Source organism: Aquarana catesbeiana, linkage group LG06 (genome assembly GCF_042186555.1).
Source record: "Aquarana catesbeiana isolate 2022-GZ linkage group LG06, ASM4218655v1, whole genome shotgun sequence".
Taxonomy (NCBI): domain Eukaryota; kingdom Metazoa; phylum Chordata; class Amphibia; order Anura; family Ranidae; genus Aquarana; species Aquarana catesbeiana.
The window spans coordinates 3,182,300-3,199,999 of record NC_133329.1 but is presented as its reverse complement, the minus strand read 5'-3'; the positions used below and the strand labels follow the sequence as shown (position 1 = coordinate 3,199,999).

At 45.7% G+C, this 17,700-nt stretch overlaps 1 protein-coding gene across 1 annotated transcript in view; it reads left to right on the top strand.

Annotated features, from left to right (window-relative positions):
* Positions 1-16,205: 16,205 nt before the first annotated feature.
* LOC141148137 (integrin alpha-M-like) overlaps positions 16,206-17,700 on the top strand; it is a 102,712-nt gene continuing 101,217 nt past the window's right edge. Inside the window, exon 1 of the mRNA XM_073635321.1 lies at positions 16,206-16,348. Within this exon, the coding sequence (XP_073491422.1) occupies positions 16,309-16,348 (40 nt within the window). The 5' untranslated portion in view covers positions 16,206-16,308. The remainder of the gene's footprint in view (positions 16,349-17,700) is intronic.

Here is a 17,700-nt window from a genome sequence, read left to right as displayed (position 1 = left end):
AAAGGGAGAAATCAAAAGTGCTAATTTTAAAGGCTTATATGCAAGTTATTGTCATAAAAAGTGTTTGGGGACCCGGGTCCTGCCCCAGGGGACATGGATCAATGCAAAAAAAAGTTTTAAAAACTGCAGTTTTTTCGGGAGCAGTGATTTTAACAATGCTTAAAGCGAAACAATAAAAGTGTAATATCCCTTTAAATTTCGTACCTGGGGGGTGTCTATAGTATTCCTATAAAGGGGCGCATGTTTCCCATGTTTAGAACAGTCCCTGCACAAAAAGTCATTTAGAACTACTCGCGGCTATTAATGAATTGTCGGTCAGACAATACAGATAAAAGTTCATTGATAAAAACGGCATGGGATTTCCCCACAGGGGAACCCCAAACCAAAATTTAAAAAAAATATATGTGGGGGTCCCCCCAAATTCCATACCAGGCCCTTCAGGTCTGGTATGGATATTAAGGGGAACCCCGCGCCAATTTTTTTTAAAAAAATGGCGTGGGGGTCCCCCTCAAAATCAATACCAGACCCTTCTGGCCACATGCCCTCAACATTGAGAGGGTGCTTTGGGGTAGCCCCCCAAAGCACCTTGTCCCCATGTTGAAGGGGAGAAGGGCCTCATCCCCACAACCCTTGCCTGGTGGTTGTGGGGGTCTGCGGGCGGGGGGCTTATCGGAATCTGGAACCCCTCTTTAACAAGGAGACCCTCAGATCCCGCCCCCCCCCCCGTGCATTGTACCCCTACCATTTTACCAAAAAAAGCGTGAGAATGGTAAAAAAAAACAACACACACCGTGGGAGAAGTCCTTTATTAAAAAAATTTAAAAATAAAACTGTCCCACGTAGTCCATTCACCTCCTGGTCTGTCGGCTGAGGTGAATGGACTACATGGGACAGTTTTAGTTTATTATTTAATAAAGGACCCCCCCCCCCCTGTGTTTTTTTTTTTTTCACACTTTTTTTGTGCAATGGTATGGGTACCATGTACCCGTTACCATTTCAAACGGGGGGGGGCGGGATCTGGGGGTCCCCTTGTTAAAGAGATTCTGATAAGCCCCCTTCCTGTAGACCCCCACAACCACCAGGCAATGGTTGTGGGGATGAGGCCCTTCTCATCAACATGGGGACAAGGTGCTTTGGGGGGGCCGCTACCCCAAAGCCCCCTCCCAATGTTGAGGGCATGTGGCCTGGTACGGTTCAGGAGGGGGGGGCGCTCTCTCGTCCCCCCTCTTTTCCTGCGGCCTGGCAGGTTGTGTGGTTGGATAAAGGTCTGGTATGGATTTTTGGGGGGATCCCATGCCATTTAAAAAAAAAATTGGCGTGGGGTTCCCCTTAAAATTCATACCAGACCTAAAGAGCCTGGTATGGAATTTGGGGGAACCCCACGCATTTTTATTTTTGGTTCGGGGTTCCCCTGTGGGGAATTTCCATGCCATTTTTATCAATGAACTTCTATGTGTATTGTCGGACCGGCAATTCATTAATAGCCGCGAGTAGTTTTAAATGACTTTTTTTCCTTTGAAATGTCATTTTGCTGTCAGACTGTTCTAAACACAGGAAACATGCACCCCTTTACAGGCACACTATAGACACCCCCCAGGTACGAAATTTAAAGGAATATTACACTTTTATTGTTTGACTTTAAGCATTACTAAAAATCACTGCTCCCGAAAAAACGGCCGTTTTTAAAACTTTTTTTTGCATTGATCCATGTCCCCTGGGGCAGGACCCGGGTCCCCAAACACTTTTTATGATAATAACTTGCATATAAGCCTGTAAAATGAGCACTTTTGATTTTTCATGTTCGAGTCCCATAGACTTTAAAGGTGTTCGCGTGTTCAAACAAATTTTTTGCCTGTTCACATGTTCTGGTGCGAACCAAATGGGGGGGGTGTTCGGCCCATCCCTAGTGTAGACCTGCATAACAAGCTGTCCAAACTTTGATCCCGTTTCCATAGTAGCCAGGCTTAGTGGGCATCTACTGCCTGGAGGTACAGCCTCCTCTGAATGGCTACCTTTGTCCCTCCTCTGTGATGGGAGGTCCAGTATTGTACATTGAAGGTAGGATCTACACACACGTGTCCTCCATATTCCAGCTTGCTGCCAAACTGCAGAGTTGAGTGCCGTTGTTCTGACAAAATGTCGAACCTGGCAGAATGAGCAACCCGCGTCACTTCCGTTTTCTTCAAACCATGATGAATTGCAGATTTTGATGAATTGCTGTTATTTTCACAAATTGCTGTTTGGACACAACAGAGGCAACCGAATCGAGTCCGGCGCGCGATATTATGAGCGGAGATTGTTACTCCCCACCTGAAACTAACCAAGAAAATATCCGCCTCCGAGGCTGTGAAAACAGCGAAATCTTCCTGCACCAGACTGTATTCGGTAGCCGGTGTGTCCAAACACCGATTCGCCCAAATCAGCAATTACTGATGGTTTAAAGAAAGCGGAAGTGACGTTGCTTGATTTTTTTTTTTTTTTTTTAACCTGCTGAGTTGCCTATTTTGTAAGGACACCGTCTCTCATTTAAAGTGGTTGTAAACCCTTATGTCGCGTACACGCGAGCGGACTTTTCGACCGGACTGGTCCGACGGACTGAGTCCGGCAGACAATTCCACCGTGTGTGGGCTTCATCGGACCCGCAGCGGACTTTTTCGGTCAAAAATCTGACGGACTTTAGATTTGGAACATGTTTCAGATCTTTAGGTCGGAACTCCGCCAGACCCAGATCCTATCGAAAAGTCCGCTCGTCTGTATGCTAGTCCGACGGAAGAAAACCGACGCTAGGGCAGCTATTGGCTACTGGCTATCAACTTCCTTAATTTAGTCTGGTCGTACGTCATTACGTACAAATCCGTCGGACTTTGGTGTGATCGTGTGTAGGCAAGTCCGTTTGTTCGGAAAGTCCTTCGTAAGTCCGTCGGATAGACCGTCGAAAAGGTCGAAAGGTCCGCTCGTGTGTGCGTGGCATTACAGACCACTTTAACTTACAGGTAAGCCTAGATTAAGGCTTACCTGTAGGTGCAAGAACCTACATGGTTAAGGAGATATTTTCCTAAAAACGGGTGTAGCGGTCCTCCCACGGGGGCTGCTGAGTTGGTTGTAGCAATCCGCCAATCACCCTGCTGCCATCCCCTTTATCAATCACCCAGAAGACAATAAGCAGTCAGATGCTCCTTTTTCTTGCTTTTACGTGTGGGATTTAACTTGGAGAGATATGAGGGATGTATGAGATGCCCATGAAGATTTCAGAAAGGATAGGTTATCATCCACGGCCTTGGCCTTGTTAATGGATTTCCCCTATCCAGTCCTCACTGCAGACTATTACTTCTTCTGTTATCTGACTGAAGATTTACTACTCACGGCTTCCAGCTAAACAGGATGAATCACTCTCAATAATTCCCCTGTACAGCGCTCCCAAGTTGAACAACAGGAACTACTCTAAATAGTTCCTCTGCTTGACTTGATATGATTCCTTCGGGGTATTAATTCTTTAAGGTCAAAGGCCTGCACCGCCTTCTTCATGACCCACATACCAACACCCTTCCAGGGGCGGATCCAGGGGGGGCAACGGGGCAATTGCACCCCCCGAGGCGAGAACATACGAGCAGGTGAGCCCTGAGCCGGCGGGTGAGCGAGTAATCATGCCGCCATCCCGGAGCGGGCGGCTGGCGTTTGACTGAGGCTTAGCGAGGCAGCAATCAGGCAGGTGTTGAAGCCGCTCCCCTTCTGATAATGTGACTGAAGGGACGTTGCGTCGCGGCCATCTTGGTACTCCCGCACTCGTCCACAGTAAGCCTAGTGTTTGTAAGTCGGCAAGCGGACATCTTTATACACCCACCGGAGTCTTGCTTATCACAGTTATTTTTAACAGTAAACTCAACTTATATTTCACTAAATAAGCTGAGTTTACTGTTAAAAATAACTGTGAAAAGCAAGACTCCGGTGGGTGTATAAAGATGTCTGCTTGCCGACTTCTAACTCTAGTCTTACTGCTGACAAGTGAGGGTGTACCAAGATGGCCGCAATGCAACATGCTTTTGCATGCATATTCTGATGAGGTAATGAGTTACAATATCTCGCACTGCCCGCCCTCACTCTGGGACACATCCACTGGCAACTTGGCAAGTGACAATCCGCATCTTGTGGCAGGCGACATTGGCAAGTGACAATCCGCATCTGGTGGGAGGCGACGGTAGCAAGTGACACGCTTAGGGCTCCCACTGATTCTGCATTATGGTGAGTTGAACGATTTCATTTTACATTACAATGTAATAATTATAAATATTGCGCCTCAATCATCCTGACACCACATCAACCATGGTGCTGTGATGATTGAAGCGCCAACACCAGCCATTGCCCCAACAAATTGCCCGCAAAATTTTATGGCAGTGCCCCTCCCGAGACTAGGCTCTGGATCCGCCCCTGCACCCTTCAGTCTCTGGAAGTTGTTGCAAACGTGAACTTGGCACATAAACGACAAGCTATTGCTCCAACCCGTCCACTTCTGTCCATACTGTATTCCTTGGCCACACAGTACGCTACGTTACTCTCTCCAATACTTCTGCTTCTTCAATGTTACACTGACCTTCTCCTTTGTATCAAAGTCCCGTGTTCCCCGGTCACAGGAATCCGATAGCTGATCTACTTCCGCTGATTTATACATTTGATCCTCTTTACAGTCAAGCGCTGTGTTCCCCGGTCACAGGAATCCGATAGCTGATCTACTTCCGCTGATTTATACGTTTGATCCTCTTTACAGTCAAGCGCTGTGTTCCCCGGTCACAGGAATCCGATAGCTGATCCACTTCCGCTGATTTATACGTTTGATCCTCTTTACAGTCAAGCGCTGTGTTCCCCGGTCACAGGAATCCGATAGCTGATCTACTTCCGCTGATTTATACATTTGATCCTCTTTTACAGTCAAGTGCTGTGTTCCCCGGTCACAGAAATCTGACGCACTCCGTGGAGATGAAGATCCTCAACTTTAGCTCCTTCCCCTGAGGCTCCTCCATCCCTCCTCCGTGCACACGGCACATCCCCCGCATGGGGATGCCCGGTATAGCACCTCAGCACGCCATGCTGTCTTTCCTGTGCTCCACAACTCCCCCCTGGAAGCATGTGACCCCAGCTTATATAGGAGGCCCCCCTGCCAATGCAGATTAATGATTGGTCAGAGGCCCTCCCCCTCCTACATGACCTGCCTGCCACTCAGGTATCAAGTCCAACCTTCCCTTCCAGAACAATTCCACTGAAAGCAGGAGAGGATCTCTGATCCAGAATGTAGGTGGCCACACCCCCCACTATACCGACACGCCCACTCCCAGATCAAAACAACCAGGCCTGGAATAGAAACACAGGCCTGACTAAATTTACCGGCCACTAGTCCTGCAACTAGAAAAACACCAATCTAGCGCCTACCTAAAAGTAGAGGGCGCTACACGGGTGCCTCCACTAACGGGCGTGCCATTAGTAAAGGCGATCATACCGCCACTGACGGCTCCCGCACGCATGCGCCAGAGTGACGTCATCACTGCTCCAGGCCAGTCACAGCGCCGGAGCAGCGATACCCGGAAGTCACTCCGGGTATCATGGCGGTGACGGAGGAGGTGAACGAGGGTCGCTTCGGGGGCTTCGATCTCAGGTAAGTAATTCATAATGAGCTAGTATGCCATGCATACTAGCTCATTATGCCTTTGTCCTGCAGGGTGTTTTTTTTTGTTTTGTTTTTTTGTTTTTTTTTAGAGAGTGTTTACTTCCTCTTTGAGAGGTCCATACAGACTTTGAAGTCCTCCTCTCCAATGTGAGGTCCACATTTATATATTAGGGGAAGGATCTCTACTCTTGTATCCTCCACATTCCTGATTGCTGCCAACTGGTCTCTCGTCTCTCATGTTGGTTACCAAGTACTCCATATATCAGCCTAAAAACTCCCTTGGAGCTGCTGATCTGTGTCCTGAGAACCAGATATACAAACTGTGAATGCTTATTTGACCACTCGTAATACAGGGTCATGTTGGTCTGGTAGGATTTAATTGGCTATGACCCTATGGCGTGGAAGCTCACAAGGAAGACATTGCTGGATTTTTTTTTTTTACATTTGCAGTTTTGGATTGATGGAGTAAAAATTCTGCACTATATGATGTACATGGCATCTGAGAATGAATTACACTATATTGTCAAAAGTATTGGGACGCCTGCCTTTACACACACATGACCTTTAATGGCATCCCAGTCTTAGTCCGTAGGGTTCAATGTTGAGTTGGCTCCTCCCTTTGCAGCTATAAAAGCCTCAACTCTTCTGGGAAGGCCGTCCACAAGGTTTAGGAGGGTGTCTATGGGAATGTTTGACCATTCTTCCAGAAGCGCATTTGTGAGGTCAGGCACTGATGTTGGTTGAGAAGGCCTGGCTCACAGTCTCCGCTCTAATTCATCCCAAAGGTGTTCTATGGGGTTGAGGTCAGGACTCCGTGCAGGTCAATTAAGTTCCTCCACCCTAAACTCACTCATCCATGTCTTTATGGACCTTGCTTTGTGCACTGGTGGGCAGTCATGTTGGAACAGGAAGGGGCCGTCCCCAAACTCCTCCCACAAAGTTGGGAGCATGAAATTGTCCAAAATGTCTTGGTATGATGACGCCTTAAGAGTTCCCTTCACTGGAACTAAGGGGCCAAGCCCAACCCCTGAAAAACAACCCCACACCATAATCCCCCCTTCACCCCACACCATAATCCCCCCCACACCATAATCCCCCCTCCACCCCCCCAAAACCATAATCCTCCCTCCACCCTCCCCCCACACCATAATCCCCCCTCCGACACCATAATCCCCCCTACACCAAATGATTTGGACCAGTGCATAAAGCAAGGTCCATAAAGACATGGATGAGTGAGTTTGGGGTGGAGGAACATGACTGGCCTGCACAGAGTCCTGACCTCAACCCAATAGAACACCTTTGGGATGAATTAGAGCGGAGACTGCGAGCCAGGCCTTCTCGTCCAACATCAGTGCCTGACCTCACAAATGCTCTTCTGGAAGAATGGTCAAACATTCCCAAAGACACCCTTCTAAACCTTGTGGACGGCCTTCCCAGAAGAGGTGAAGCTGTTATAGCTGCAAAGGGCGGAGCCAACTCCATATTGAACCCTACGGACTAAGACTGCAATGTCATTAAAGTTCATGTGCGTGTAAAGGCAGGTGTCCCGATACTTTTGGCAATATAGTGTATGTCACTTGTGGAGGATGCACTAATATGAGTGAATTTTATGCACATTTCGAGGTACGGTGCGGCATTTTTGAATAGATGATTTGTTATCTGATATCAGGATATTGTCAGGCAGCTTTGATTTCAGTCCTATTTATTGATCATTATACCATTTCCTTGCACATCATTGGATAACATTCTACAAATGTATTCTTGATAGGAATTTAGAGCACTGGACACTTTCTGGTTGAAAGGCGGATGTCACACTCAGTATGTCTCACGTAGGTGTAGATGGTTTGGTCATGACTGGTTTGTTTACAGGAAAACCAGATCCTTTACGATTTGTACTATATATATATATATTTAAAAGGGGCAGTTCCATATAAGACACAGAGATACATAGCGCTGTATAATACATACAGTATACGCCTTTTCACTTTTTAGCAGAACCTTTCCATTATACTGGAAATTTGATGATGTTTTTCCTGAATTAGGGGGTTGTGAAGATGATTGGAAGGGACACTTTGATGTTGGTTGGATTGTCTCCACAGAGTTCATGTACAAAGATCATGTTATGGGGCCAAACTGACTGGTGTAAAAACACTTCATAGTCAAGAGTGTCATTCACTTTGCCACCCCCCCCAAATACCAGACCTGCTCAACATGAGATGAGAGATCAGTTGGCAGCAATCAGAAATGTGGAGGAAACACGGGTAGAGATCTTATAGTGTATAGTGATGGTGCAGCATCAGTGTAGTGCGACCTTCCTTTTTTTTTACTTTAGTGTCAGTGAAGTGAGTCAGTGCACTTTTACTGCAGTATATTGAAGTGTGTCAGTGCACTTTTACCGCAGTATTTTGACATGCATCATTGCAGTTTTACTGCAGTATATTGTAGTGTGTCAGTGCACTTTTACCGCAGTATATTGACATGCATCATTGCACTTTTACCGCAGTATATTGACGTGCGTCATTACTGCAGTATGTTGTAGTGCATCAGTGAAGTTTTACTGCAGTATATTGAAGTTCGTCAGTGCAGTTTTACTGCAGGATATAGGAGTGTGTCAGTGCAATTTTACTGCAGTATATTGCAGTGCATCAGTACAGTTTTACTGCAGTATATTGAAGTTTGTCAGTGCAATTTTACTGCAGTATATTGCAGTGCATCAGTGCAGTTTTACTGCAGTATAGTGTAGTGTGTCAGTGCAATTTTACTGCAGTATATTGTAGTGCGCCAGTACTGTTTTACTGCAGTATACTGAAATCTATCAGAGCAGTTTTACTGCAGTATATTGAAGTGCATCACTGCATTATATTGTAGTGCGTCAGTGCATTTTTACTGCAGTGTATTGAAGTGCGTCAGTGCAGTTTTACTGCAGTATATTTAAGTAACATTTCTCAGCAGCAGTTAACGTGCACCAAACACTACTTTCCATTGAATAAAGTGCATCCAATTGCACATTTCCCCATCTTTATTACATTTTGGTAATAAGCCCCATCCATCATGGGAAGACAACAAGGAGAGGCAGACGTTTCCATGGCACTGTGAGGGGGCCAGCAGCGTATGTGTCCACAGGCAAAGGTGGACATAGTGGTCAGTCCTCAGGCAAGGCATAATTTCCTCTGTTTAGTGATGTTGCCCATGCTATCCAGCCACAGCATGCAGAGGAAGTGGTGGACTGGCTTACTAAACCTTCCTCATCCTCCATCACCCAAGAAGAGACTAGTGAGCAGTCGACTGCAGCTGCCAGAGTGGGTTATTCTGTCTCCTGTCCACAGCTATTCCTGCCATAGCCCCAGCATCAGACATGGAGGAGTAGTACACAGCTGGGGGGAGGCAGTTCCAGATACTGTAATCTTCAGTGACCACGAGGACTCTGCTTCTCATGCCTCTGCAAACTTGCAGTGCATGGCCTACCCTTATTTTCCAAAGCCTGCGAAAGTACCTGAGAATTTGTGGCATCAGGAAGAAGGATTGTTATTAGTTGGCAACCTTCCTTGACCACTGTTTAGAAGGGGAAAGTATTTAAACTCATTCTGTCCCCACAGAGGGAGCAGAAGATGAAATCTCTTGAGGACACTTTAAAGAGGAATTTATGTAAAGCCTTTTCATACTCTGGTAGGTTATAGCCTCATGGAAAAGCTAGCTTTGAGGCTTCTGTTTGTCAAAGGAGAAGCGGTGAAGCATTTAAAAAAAAAAAATGTAGTACTCCTGCCCAGGGCTGTCAGCTTCCACATCCCATCGGCAGCGTCTACATCAAACATGGAGAGCTTTTCCAGCTGACGATCCACTGGGTTACTGGCTCATGAGAATAGACCTCTTTACCAGAACTTGCCCAGTATGCAATTGAACTGCTGGGCTGCCCTACATCCAGCGTGCTTTCCAAACAGTCATTCAATGCTGCTGGAGGTTTTGTGACAGATTAGAGAGCGCGTCTGTCCACAGACTCCGTGGACCGTCTGACATTAAGCAAAATTATTCATTCCTGGATTACCAGCAGCTATGAAGCTCCTAATGTCGATGTCGCTGATTAAGTGTTTTTGGGATGTGGAATCTCTGCAGGACTTCTAGGCTGCCTAGCTTTGTGGGTGTTGATTTTATCTGAAATATTTTTTGTTGGTGTAGGTTTCATGGGCACAATTAACACCTAAGGACCAATTTCTTCACACCTGTTTGACGGGTGCATATCATTGCAATTTTTGACAGCAAGGCCAATTCTTGCTTTCATCAAGAGTACCTCTATAGGGTTACAGTGTGAAGACACCGCCGACACCCAAAGACCAAGTTTTCCGCACCCGTTACTTCTATCCAAAGTCTGCGGGAAGAGACACCAGAATTTGTCCAAAAAATCTCTAATCTTGTTCCCAGTGCGCTACATTGTGGCCTCATCATACACAATGGCTCCCCAAGCCCCTGTTTATAAAATGAAGAAAGCCTGCACGGGAAATTTTTTTTTTTTTTCGTTAGAAATGTCACTTTTGCTGCAGCAGTCTCTATACATGGTACAGATGTGTCACTTTACAGGCAGACTAAGGGGACCCCCCCCAGCCACTTGTTTATTATTATTATTATTGTTTTACTTTAAGCATCATTAAATCACTGCTCATTTAAAAATTATCTTTCTTTAAAAAAAAAATTTGCATTGATACACATCCCCCAGGGCAGTACCCGGACCCCCATACCCCTTTTTATGGTCGATAACTTGCATATAAGCCTTCAAAATGGACACTTTTGATTTTTCCAGTTTGGGATCCATAGACTTTAATGGGATATGTTGTTCAGCTCCAAACTTTTGCGATGTTTAAAAGTTCTGGCCCAAACCGAACAGGGGGTCATTCGGCCCATCTCTACTAGCCACTCGCAAGATACATAATGTGAATATGCGCTTAGATTTTAAAAAAAACGGTCCTGGGATTAGATCTGACAATATCCTGGTTTAGGCATGCGTGGTGACGTCACAAGGGTAGGCGCCACACCCTTCGCGTTTTGTCACAATTGACATCTTCAGTGGCAATTTTATTATTCTTTTTAGTTTGATTTCTTCACAACAGATTTCCTCACCACATAGGACTTATGTTGGGACTTATAATATACTTTTTATTTTGTTTGTTTTTTCATTCTGTTCACGGTGATTCATTGCATTAATTATTACCGTGGCAAAGACCTGTGTACACATTGATTTACAATCTATTCTGAATTTTTACCAGCTGCTTTTTTTTTTTGGATTTCCCAGTGCAAAATCTGTTTGCTTACAATGATGTATAAAATACAGCTGCTGGGTTTGTGGTTAAAAAGATGGGCATGGGCATTGTAGGACATAGTCATTTTCACAAAAAGAGTCAAACTGACCGGCCACATTATGAGAGGGTTAGGAATACTCCAGAAGAGAAGAGTTCTCTCCCCCAATTGATTTCATGCTGGATGAAATCTCAGTGAGTGAGGAGAAATCTCATATCTGATCAAGATAACGAGGTCAGAGGCCCCAGCTGATTATGCCACCCCGCTTATCGTTCACAAACAGTCATTTGGAAGAGTTCCACCCTAATGTCCCCTCCTGCGGTTATCGCAGCGAGAAAAGTGTTAGAGAGACAAAGAGGAAGTTCAGAAATTCATTGAGTTGAGTAAAGCTTGAGCAAGGTCTTTACATAGAATTGTTACACCACCTCCACCCCAACAAATCACCCGGACACTCTGCACATCAAATACCATAATTTCCATTACTCAAGACTTCATCCAGAAAAGGAAAGCTGTCACCAGGCAGTACACTACTATATGCCAGATATGTTGGTTTTGTCATATCTTGCTTCCTCAGAAATTGCATCATCAGCAAAACATTTCGGGATCTTGAGGGTCTCCTCACTAAAGGTAAACTGAAGTCCTAATTTTGCTTTGTGTGTGCGATGAAGAGCAACTTGAGCGAAGAGTCTTACACATGACGGGTTGGGTTCCAGACTTTATGAATTATTGGTATAAAGTCAACACATTTCAGGGGGTTAGGGCTCCTTCCTCAGGACTGTGGGTGTGGCACAGGAGCACAGGAGCATTCCTTATACTTTCACTCAACCCAAACTCTGAAATGTTCCACCAAGTGAACACTCAGAATTATAACTAAATGCCGGAGAAGGAGAAACATTGGCTGTTTACTTTATGCCAATCGCCCATAGAGTCTGGAACCTTTCATGTGTAGAACTCAAGCTTCTTATAGCACAACAGCCTCCAGTCTGACCAGCACCATACCCGGCACCTCCAGCAGCTGAGCATCTCTGGACCTTCACCAGGTGCAACCAACCATCAAAGAGCTCCAAAGATTCGGAGTATGTAGGAAGGTGGTGGGTTGTTGCAGTATACACTGTACACCAACCTAAAGGTGGCACTGTGCCATTTCTTCAGGCTGGAAGAAGACCATTGAGGATTAACTTGTCCCCTACTATGAGCTCCAGGCAGCCATCTTGGGGAGGGCAGCACATTTTATTGCATGCTGAAATCCTGACAGATACGGGCAGCCAACTTGATACAGAATTCCATAAAGAGGAGAACCTACATCATTCTGTGTGCCCACAGTCTGCTGGAGTCCTGAATCCTGCCCAGAGCTGCCACATACCCAAAGATTCACTCTATTGTTCTGCTCTGCAAAAGTTTTCTGAAATGTCAGTTGGAGATCCATTACAAGTACAGATGGCCATCAAAACCTGAAAAAGGTTCCAAACCTCTTACAGTGTTCAAAACCCCAAACAAATGAGTTATATTTTACCATCTTCTTATAGCTGGAACACAAGTTACCGAGCCATGTGGATATGCATACTCCGCTCTGCCCACAACAAGCTCCTTACTGCCCCTCACAGGTCAGCGTGGAGTAGAGCACAGGGACTTTGACCCAGGACGGCTCCTTAGAAGCATATTGGATATCCACATGAACCTGGCTGCATGGTGCTCTATAAAATGAACCGAGAGGGCATCATGTCATTTCCACAGCTGCAGCATTCCCTGAACTGGCCTCCCTGGGCCTGCAGTTATCTTTCAAGTGTATGTCCAGCCATGACCCAAATATACAACCAAACCATTGATGGCGGAAGAAGTAGATCCTATAATGCTGCGTTATAAATATTCATTTCCTCCTGGCCAATCACTATGAGGTGTATTGGCAATGGTGCACGCTGGGAGAAAATATAAAGACTTGGACCTGACCTGGTGAAGATCTTCTCTGTGCGCCTGCCTGGGTAGGGTGTGTGAAGGACGTTTCATGCTCTTAGGCCACATGCACACTGGGTGTCTAATCCAATCTCAATCTGCATCCAATCCCAGTTGCCTGCCAAATACCTAGTTCCGGGCATACATCTCTCAACGTATATGACCCTAAATATGAGCAGCACTTCTTGGAACAGTGTCCAGCCGCATCCAGACACCCAGGGGCCAAATGGCCAGTTTGCATGTGGCCTTAGGCCTACTGCCTAAGAAGGGCCCCCATGTGCCTGAGCCTAGGCTCACACCAGCTGGAGTTGGAGGACCTTCAGCTGGGGGATGACTTTACCTCACTGCAGAGTTTATACAACATCAGGTCTACAGCAATCAACGTGTTTCTTTAAAAGTTTTGATGGGTTAAGATATTGATTGTCCCCAGCCAGTACACATGGTGGAGGTTCTAGCTTGGCCTACAATGAAGGATCTTGGAGCCCCACACACAGTAGAGGATCTGTCTGGAGCAGATCTGTCGGTAGCCACCCTATGTGGCCCCTTTTATCGATGCTGGGGGGGAAGGGTACAATGTCAGGGTGTAATATTCTCTTTTATATCTATACAAACTATATTATACAACGCATGAAGAGGATGGTATGACCTCATACGTATGCAGACTCGGATTGTACAATGAGTGATGTCTCAATCCTCCCAATATCATGGATATTTATTTATTTTATTTATTTATTTCAGGTACTTATATAGCGCCGTCAATTTACGCAGCGCTTTACATATACATTGTACATTCAGATCAGTCCCTACCCTCAAGGAGCTTACAATCTAAGGTCCCTAACTCACATTCATACATACTAGGGACAATTTAGACAGGATCCAATTAACCTACCAGCATGTCTTTGGATATTTCCAACTCATCCAACCTGATTGGCGGTTTGGATTGGACGATCTGTGATATCATCACACGAGGAATGTCTGTACATAGCAGATTTCACAATGGCTGATATTAGACATGTCCACATCCGTCTTCTCCAATGTCTGATATGACTGGAGAGCTGAAGATGGATCATTTCTGTATTCTCTGTATTTCAGTATTTATCTACACCTGGCAGCTGCTTCCAACTTCTCCATAGTATAAATAGTTCCTCTTCCATCGCTATGCTGTAGTGCGGTGAGGTTAGAAAAGTACATGTATCACTTTTTCTGTGTTTAATGCATTGGAAAGCCTATAGAAGTCAATGGCAAAACATGAACATACATACAGCGAGCTCTGATGTGTTGGCAGCGGGTATTAACAAGCCTGTAGAGCCCAGTCCCAGCTCATGGTGGGGTCATGGGTGTAAATCCCATGGTTCCTCCTAGTATGGGGTATAAATAACAAGGAGGGGAGGAGTCAGGGAGGAGAGGAGCTAGCAGGGTAAGAAGTGGTACTTGAGCCCTTGTAGGAGGACTAGGGCCTAGGCAGAATAGACCACCTTACAATCCACCAGGCCATTACGTAGACGGGTTCCAGTGGATTTCAGGGTGCTTTATGCTGGGGCGTAAGACTGGTTCTGGTGGATTGTAGGGTGGTCTGTGCCCTGGGAACTAATACATTGACTGGTTCCAGTGAATTGTAGGGTGGGCTATACCCTGGGACTAAGTACATAGACTGGTTCCAGTGGATTTTAGGGTGGGCTATACCCAAGGAGTGAGTACATACACTGGTTCCAGTGGTTTGTAGGGTGGGCTATACCCAGGGAGTAAGTACATAGACTGATTCCAGAGGATTTTAGGGTGGGCTATACCCAGGGAGTAAGTACATAGACTGGTTCTGGTGGATTGTAGGGTGGTCTATACCTTGGGAGTAAGTACATAGACTGGTTCTGGTGGATTGTAGGGCGGTCTATACCCTGGGAGTAAGTACATAGACTGGTTCCAGAGGATTTTAGGGTGGTCTATACCCAGGAAGTAAGTACATTGACTGGTTCCAGTGGATTGTAGGGTGGTCTATACCCTGGGAGTACATACATAGACTGGTTTGAGTGGTTTGTAGGGTGGGCTATACCCAGGAAGTAAGTACATTGACTGGTTCCAGTGGATTGTAGGGTGGTCTATACCCTGGGAGTACATACATAGACTGGTTTGAGTGGTTTGTAGGGTGGGCTATACCCAGGAAGTAAGTACATAGACTGATTCCAGAGGATTTTAGGGTGGGCTATACCCAGGGAGTTAGTACATACACTGGTTCCAGAGGATTTTAGGGTGGGCTATACCCAGGGAGTAAGTACATAGACTGGTTCTGGTGGATTGTAGGGTGGTCTATATCCTGGGACTAAGTACATAGACTGGTTCCAGTGGATTTAGGGTTGGCTATACCCGGGAAGTAAGCACATAGACTGGTTTCAGTGGATTGTAGGGTGCTCTATACCTGGGAACAAAGTACATAGACTGATTCCAGAGGATTTATGGTGGGCTATACCTGAGGAGTAAGTACATAGACTGGTTCCTGTGGATTGAAGGGTGGACTATACCCAGGGAGTAAGTACATAGACTGTTCCAGTGGATGGTAGGGTGGTCTATACCCTGGGGACTAAGTACATAGACTGGTTCCAGTGGATGGTAGGGTGGTCTATACCCTGGGGAGTAAGTACATAGACTGGTTCCAGAGGATGGTAGGGTGGTCTATACCCTGGGGAGTAAGTACATAGACTGGTTCCAGAGGATGGTAGGGTGGTCTATACTCTGGGGAGTAAGTACATAGACTGGTTCTGGTGGTTTGTAGTGTGGTCTATCCCAGGGGTAGGTTCATAGAAAGGTTCTGGTGGATTGTAAGGTGGTTTATACAATGTGAGTAGGGAAATAGACTGTAGGGTGGACTCAACCCAGAGAGTAAGTACATACTATAGACTGGTTCCAGTGGATTCTGGGGTGCTCTATGCCCACAGGGTAAGTACATAGACTGGCTAGGTAAACTGTTGGTGGCCAGGAGAAGGAGGGATGGGCATCCTGGTGCTGGAGAATGACCACACATCTTGTACCCCAGGATCCTACTTTAAAGTGGGTCAGGTTTTTGGAGTGACCCCTGATGGGCCTGGCTTGTGACCACAGAACTTGGACCCCATAGAGCTAAGCTAGAACAGGTAAGTGTGTTATTTCTGATAAGGTAAGTAACTAAGTGAGTGACCTGGAGAGAGGTCTCAAATATTGTTCAGTTGTAGGATGTGATGGGGAACTGAGATCATAACTGAACACAGTCACAGAGTGTGATCACCAACATCATCTACAAAAATAGTCGGCTTCCTCTGTGAACATTAATGGAGCAACTGAGTACACGACATTCATCATAGGAGGAAGTTGTGTGTGGTCAGCGGGGGGAGGGAGATAAGAACCATCTACTGCCACTCTCATACTGACACTTCTCCTGAGTCCGGAGGATGAGGATGACCCCACCGAGCTGGACCCTCTTCACCCTGAGTGAGTGTGACCCCCACCATAGACTCTGCACAGTACTACTTCTCTTGTCCTGTATGTCGGGTGTAATTCTCAGTATCTGTTCTTATTCTGTATGTATGGACTCTGCACAGTACTACTTCTCTTGTCCTGTATGTCGGGTGTAATTCTCAGTATCTGTTCTTATTCTGTATGTATGGACTCTGCACAGTACTACTTCTCTTGTCCTGTATGTCGGGTGTAATTCTCAGTATCTGTTCTTATTCTGTATGTATGGACTCTGCACAGTACTACTTCTCTTGTCCTGTATGTCGGGTGTAATTCTCGGTATCTGTTCTTATTCTGTATGTATGGACTCTGCACAGTACTACTTCTCTTGTCCTGTATGTCGGGTGTAATTCTCGGTATCTGTTCTTATTCTGTATGTATGGAGATTTTTATTTGTAAAAACAAACAAGATACATAATAACAGACTGACTTAAAATAACATAAATACAACAATTACTGACATGTTGTTTAGGTCAAAAACTTAGCAGTTAAAAAAAGGGCATTAATAGGAAACAAATGTCACAATTAGACTCCTTTCCATAAGTCTATACTTCTCCAACATTTCCTAATTTCCAAACCCTTAATCCATCGTAACTCGGATAACACTAAACCTGCAATTTTACTGGAGATAAACTGTTCATTATGCATGGCAACTTTAGTCCTTGCATGCCATTGATAGTACTTGACTACGGTAATGATGATGTACATTGTCCCTCTATCTACACCGTGTATTGTTGGGGGAACACCATAAAGCCTGTCTGAGCAACTTAGGTTTTCCAACCTTTGGATCCCAACTCCAGCAGCTACTTCCTTCCAGACTTCACGGCTTCCCCAACAATCCACCAAGAAATGCTCCATGGACTCCTCCTGATTACAGCCCAAAGGGCAGATCCTTTCAGATGCGGCCAGACCTTTCATGTTCCCCCTCACATACATCTTCCCATGGAGAGACAGCCAGGCAATGTCATGAAACTTTGAGGGTAATCTGGGGCTATTCAACAACTTTAAGCTTTCCTCCATAACAGCTGTAGTGCAGTCTCTGAGTACAAGTGGAGAACAGAAAAAGGTCCTACAGATCCTCCGGTATAACAATTTCCTTGGACTTTTTTCAAGGTAGGATTTCTCAATCCCCCACCTCCTCAGAGACTTCAGAGCTGAGTCCAGATATGGTGGGAGATAACCCTGAGTACATCTCTTCCTCTTGAGAGAACCGCCCCGCATCCAGGACTCTGCACGAGGCAATATCCAGGCCCTAACACTGTTTACCCACGGAGGGCCAACATCGGAGTCCAAACACCCAAAATTAACTTTAAGAAACAGAGAATCAA